Genomic DNA, 6,020 nt, shown 5'->3' with positions numbered 1-6,020 from the left:
CCACCTCCCAGGCCAGTCCTGCCCTCACCTGCTCCCAAGGTGGAGATCACCCCGGAGCCTGTGTCCGTGGTGGCTACTGTTGTGGATGGGGCCGTGGTGGCAGCCAGGGGGGTGATCATCTCCCCTAGGAGTGAGGAGGGGGCATCCCGTCCACCTCCAGCCCCACTCCCTCCCCACGACTCACCCCCACACAAGCGGAGAAAAGGTTTCCCTACACGGAAGAGGCGGGGCCGATGGAAATCTCCGTGAAATCTACTGTCTACGCTCCTTCTGCCTGCACCCCCTCAGCTTGGCGCAGTCGAGGGGGGCGACGCTCCTTGCCCATCCCAGCTGCACCCTGGCACCCTGCTCCAGGGGCGTGAGCACCCCACTCCCTGTGCTAGTTAGTGCCTGATTCTCTGGGGGGCCTCATGGCCGGGCACCCCCAGCCCCTTTCTCTGGTACAGTGCTGTCTGCCTGGCTGCCCCCCTTAACCCTGACTTCTAAGCCATCAGTTTTATGTTATTTATTATTGCCCTGTGTAGGGTGCGGAGGAAACCTCGCGGGTCTGCACACACCCCCTTCCCTAACAATTCCTGTTCTTGACTTGAAGAGAATTGACCCGTGGAGGCCTCCGCAACCCAGACTTTGGAGAGGGTGGGAGTTGCGAGACAAATCAAAATCTGGACGAAGAAGAGGATTAATGGTCTATACCCTGGGGAGAAGGCGGGTGGAGTTCTTATTGGGGAGGTGTAGGTTGGGTCCTCTGCCTCGCGATGCTGTCTCACTTGCAGAGCTCAGCCCCCTCCTTTCTCCCCAGTGGTGACCAGATATCAATAAACTTATTTTTAATACAATTATTGGAGGCTCTGTCTGAGACAGGCCTGGGAGACCAGCACCTACATCAGCCTCACCCCTGCATGGGCAGGCAGCACCCCTTGAAGTTGGAGGCTGGTGCTTTTCCAGCCTTTTTTTTTTTTTTTCTGTAAAGCCATCAAGTCCTGTATTCAAATGAAATCTTACTCCTACTTACCCTTTAGACACCAGCCTAAATGTCACCTCTAGGAGAGTGTCCTGGATCCCCTCCCCCAGGCTAAGATGGGTCTGCCACTTAGATTCTTTCTCAGTGCCTGTGGTTCTTTTTCATGGTTTCTCTAGACGAACATGTGCCTGTATCTGTTTAAGGCATGTTTCCTTCATAATTTCATGAAGGCAGGAACTGGTTCTCTTTTACTCCCACGCCTGCTGCTGGGCCTGGTAGCAAAATAGATAATAACCACTACCTTGGAGTCAGATCTGGCTCAAACCCTGGTCAGCTGTGTAACCGTGGGCCTCCATTTTCCTCATCTGTAAAATGGGCATAAAGATTTAGGCGTCTTTACTTCCTACATTAGATTCTGTTCATCCTCAGCTCAAATATTACTTCCTTAGGAAACCTTGTCCTGATACATGATCCCCATAGCTCTTACCAAAAATATTAATCATTTGAGCAAATTTAAATTTAACGTCTGCCTCTATCACCAAGCTGAGCCTTGTCGGGGGAAGGTCTAAGCCTGGGTCATTGTATCCCCAGCATTGCCTAGCACAGAAGAGGGGTTGAATGTTTGAATAATTGGAACAGCTTAAAAACTTCCATTTATGGCACTTCTTTTCTGTGCCAAGCACCAAGCTAAGCATTTTTATGCTTGTTTGCATTTCTATCTGAAGGTACCCAAGAAAGAGCAGGCTCTGGGGTGGTCTCCATTTTTCTGGAGAAATTGAGGAACTTGCCAGAGGCCATGATCAGAGGCCAGTCCAGTCCACCTGAAGCCTGAATCTGGCCAGAACGCGTAACTCCCATTGGTGTTTACTAAATAGTAGCACAAAGGCAATTTTAGGTGACGCATGAATGGCATTTTTAATGGTTCTATGGTTTTAACTTTTTTTAACATAGCCAGTACATGAAACCCATGATTATAAACATAATGTTGCCTAGGATGAGGCAAAAGTAGATAAATCTTTTTTTCAAGGACAAAACCTGCATTAAGCAGGTGCTAGGTAAAATTATGAAAGTGAGATTTAAGTTTGGGGGCATGAAATCAGAGCTGCTGGGGTTGCAGTGGGATGGGAGGCGAGAACCACCCAGTGCAAACTGGCTAGTCATTCAAATATTTTTGAGCGCCGCCTAACAGGGACCCAGGCCAAGAGAGAGGAAGGGGCTGATGTGAGCTAGAACTGTAGACCCGCCGCCTCCGCCCTCCCAAAGACTGCCTCGTCCTGTTCCCGACGTCTGGGAAAGAGGACTTGAGAGTGACCAGAGCCTAGTTGGGCCGACCAGGTAGTGAGAACTCAAGGTTGGGGAAGGGTGGTCTGGCGCTTGCCCTCCCCCAGCAATCCCCTCCTCTTGCTTGTCATCCCGTGGTCCCCTTCCTTTACCCCAAATTGGGACGCAACAACGGGCAAGGGTCCCCCAAACCCAGTGCTCCGAAAGCACGGGGAAAAGCCCCCCCAAAGTTGGGGGGGGCAGACAGCGGAAATCGGGAAGGCCTCCCCCAACCTCCCAGACAGCGGAAGTGCGTCAGTCTGTCCTCCCGCAGAGCATTTAGGGAATTGTAGTGAGCCGGGGGGCGGAGAGGCAGACAATGTAACCCTTTGGAGACCGGAGCGCGCCGGCGAGGGTGGAACAGAGTCGGAGGGCGCTCAGTCACGCCCCTCCTTTAGTAGATGAGAGATCTAAGGCAGGGATCTGGCTCGGAAGCCCTCAGTCCTCTCCCCTCTCTGACTGTGGCCGGCCCCAGAGGCTGATACCTAGGATTCTGGGGGAGCATGAAGTGCCAAGTGGACAACACTCCCCCCGCCCCCGGTTGCCATCTTCCCGTCCCCAGCCGTGAAACTATCCAATCAAGGCCTCTCCGCCCCGCCCCAGGAGCTGCTGCCTTCCTGACCCGTCATTGGCCCACCTTTGATGGGCGGGCAAACTGAGGCTCAGAGAGGGCAAGACTCTTCGCCCAAAGATGCACAGCAAGTCAGAGCAGAAGTTGGATTCCCTGCAGCCTGTTCACCTCCCACAATTTCTGAGTCCGTAGTAACTCTGATCATTCGTACCGCAGCCCTGCCCCCACCCTCGTGCCCGAGCTCCTCGGAGCGTGCCGACTTCCCGGCTAGGTAACAAGGAGTAGTGAGGGTTTCGCGCGGAGAGGCGACCACCACTCCCCCACCCCCGCTGCCCGCCGTTCCCTTTAAGAGCCAGCCCCGGCGGGACTACGTTTCCCAGAAGGCTTTGCCGGCGCGTTATGTAACTTTCCCTGCGAAGCGGCCTCTGGGACAGAAGGAGGAGGAGGCGGCGGCGGCCGTTGCAGTTGCGGCGGCGGCGGCGGCGGGAGCGGCGGGAGCCCGAGGCGGCGGCGCCCGCGGCCCATCGCGGGGCCCGAGCTGTGCGCCTCGGCTCGGAGCCCGGAGCGGGCGGGGGCGCCGACGTGCTTCGGCCTGCCTTTCCAAGGGAGGCGGGAGTGAGGAAAAAGGCTGAGGGCCCAGGGGGCGGGGAAGGGGGGCCGGGCCTGGATCCGGCGGGGAGGCCGAGTCGGAGGCCGGACCGTGGCTCGTGCCGTCCCGGGGAGGCGAATCGAACATCGGCGACGAGGAGCGAACGTCGGCGGCGGGTGGAACGCGGGGGCCGGGCCGCGCGCGCGCGGGGACCATGGCGTCTGTGCAGGCGTCCCGCCGCCAGTGGTGCTACCTGTGCGACCTGCCCAAGATGCCGTGGGCCATGGTGTGGGACTTCAGCGAGGCCGTGTGCCGCGGCTGCGTGAACTTCGAGGGCGCGGACCGCATTGAGCTGCTCATCGATGCTGCCCGCCAGCTTAAGCGCAGCCACGTGCTCCCCGAGGGCCGCTCGCCTGGGCCCCCTGCCCTCAAGCACCCGTCCACCAAGGACCTGGCTGCGGCCGCCGCACAGGGGCCCCAGCTGCCGCCCCCGCAGGCCCAGCCCCAGCCGTCCGCGACTGGCGGGGGCGTCTCAGGCCAGGACCGCTATGACAGGGCCACATCGTCAGGCCGCCTCCCCCTGCCCTCACCCGCCCTGGAGTACACTCTGGGGTCCCGCCTGGCCAACGGACTGGGCCGCGAGGAGGCCGTGGCGGAGGGGGCGCGAAGGGCCTTGCTTGGCTCCATGCCTGGCTTGATGCCCCCTGGGCTGCTGGCAGCTGCGGTGTCTGGCCTAGGAAGCCGAGGCCTGACGCTGGCACCCGGCTTGAGTCCTGCTCGTCCAATCTTCGGCTCCGATTTCGAGAAGGAGAAGCAGCAGAGGAATGCGGACTGTCTGGCGGAACTGAACGAGGCCATGCGCGGCCGGGCAGAGGAGTGGCACGGGCGCCCCAAGGCTGTGCGGGAACAGCTACTGGCGCTGTCCGCCTGTGCCCCCTTCAACGTCCGCTTCAAGAAGGATCACGGGCTGGTGGGGCGCGTGTTCGCCTTCGATGCTACTGCCCGCCCTCCAGGCTATGAGTTCGAGCTGAAGCTCTTCACCGAATACCCCTGTGGTTCGGGCAATGTGTACGCGGGGGTCCTGGCCGTGGCTCGCCAGATGTTCCACGATGCTCTGCGGGAGCCAGGCAAGGCACTGGCCTCCTCTGGCTTCAAGTACCTCGAATATGAACGCCGGCACGGCTCGGGAGAGTGGCGCCAGCTGGGTGAGCTGCTTACCGACGGTGTTCGCAGCTTCCGCGAGCCGGCCCCCGCGGAGGCCCTGCCACAGCAGTACCCAGAGCCGGCCCCCGCTGCTCTGTGTGGCCCACCCCCGCGTGCCCCATCCCGGAACCTGGCCCCCACGCCGCGCCGTCGCAAGGCCTCCCCTGAGCCGGAGGGAGAAGCAGCTGGGAAGATGACCACCGAGGAGCAGCAGCAACGACACTGGGTGGCACCCGGCGGCCCGTTCTCCGCTGAGACCCCCGGCGTGCCCTCACCCATCGCCGCCCTGAAGAATGTGGCCGAGGCTTTGGGCCACTCACCCAAGGACGCTGGCGGGGGTGGGGGCCCTGTGCGAGCGGGGGGCGCCAGCCCCGCAGCCTCGTCCACGGCCCAGCCTCCAACCCAGCATCGCCTAGTGGCCCGCAACGGTGAGGCAGAAGTCAGTCCCACAGCGGGGGCTGAAGCTGTCAGTGGGGGTGGTAGCGGCACTGGGGCGACCCCTGGGGCCCCTCTGTGTTGTACCCTGTGCCGGGAGCGGCTGGAAGACACCCACTTCGTCCAGTGCCCCTCGGTGCCCGGACACAAGTTCTGCTTTCCCTGCTCACGGGAGTTCATCAAGGCACAGGGCCCTGCCGGGGAGGTGTACTGCCCGAGTGGGGACAAGTGCCCGCTGGTGGGCTCCTCCGTCCCCTGGGCCTTCATGCAGGGCGAGATCGCCACCATCCTTGCGGGAGACATCAAGGTTAAGAAAGAACGGGACCCCTAGGCCACCACCGCCCCCAGGCTACTGCCCCCTGCTCCCTTGCCACCTCCGCTTCTGCGGATAAATTATTCCCTCCCCCGCCCAGCCCAGTGCCACCCCTACCTGTGTACATACCCCCTTCCTCCACCCAAATGGGTCCCCTGGGGTAGATGCATTGTGGGTGGGGGGAGAAAGCTGTGGCTCCTGTCTGAGGGAATGTTTGGGGTCCCTTGGCCCCTCCAACTTCCCTCTCCCCTCCTTGGCTTGGCTTTGCTGCTGCTTGTAGTTGGGGGAGAGGCCCCCCTCCTCCTTGAGAAGGGGCCTCCTAAAAACTCGCTCTTTATAAATGAGGCAAAAGCAATTTATGGCCCCCCCCTCTCCTGCCCCCTTTTCCTCCTTCAATAAACTGAAAGATGGGTTTTTTTTTTTTTTTCCTTCTTGGTCCCTTAGTTGTGCGAGATGCTGCGCCCCCCTTGGGACAGAACTGATCCTGCAACGACTAGGACGTTGCGCTGTAACCTCCAGGTGGCGCCCTTCACCCAGGCGGTCCCGCCAGCTGCTATTTTACAAGTGCTATCCACTGGTCAGACGTTTTAGCTGTCGCCTGTTTTCCAGATGACAGAACTGAGGTTCA

General features: G+C 60.0%; 2 protein-coding genes across 2 annotated transcripts in view; both read left to right on the top strand.

Moving 5' to 3' along the window:
- Window positions 1-249, top strand: part of MYPOP (Myb-related transcription factor, partner of profilin) — a 9,250-nt gene extending 9,001 nt beyond the window's left edge. Inside the window, exon 3 of the mRNA XM_012653245.1 lies at window positions 1-249. Coding sequence (XP_012508699.1) covers window positions 1-249 — 249 coding nt within the window.
- Window positions 250-3,259: 3,010 nt separating this feature from the next.
- Window positions 3,260-5,815, top strand: IRF2BP1 (interferon regulatory factor 2 binding protein 1). Its single transcript, XM_012653506.1, has one exon. It carries the CDS (start codon window positions 3,656-3,658, stop codon window positions 5,408-5,410), a length of 1,755 nt encoding a protein of 584 aa, XP_012508960.1. The 5' UTR covers window positions 3,260-3,655; the 3' UTR covers window positions 5,411-5,815.
- Window positions 5,816-6,020: the final 205 nt, after the last annotated feature.

The sequence above is a fragment of the Propithecus coquereli genome, unplaced genomic scaffold, assembly GCF_000956105.1.
Source record: "Propithecus coquereli isolate 6110/MARCELLA unplaced genomic scaffold, Pcoq_1.0 Scaffold42, whole genome shotgun sequence".
Lineage (NCBI taxonomy): Eukaryota > Metazoa > Chordata > Mammalia > Primates > Indriidae > Propithecus > Propithecus coquereli.
The sequence above is the reverse complement of the archived record's forward strand: the minus strand, read 5'-3'. Positions and strand labels throughout refer to the sequence as shown.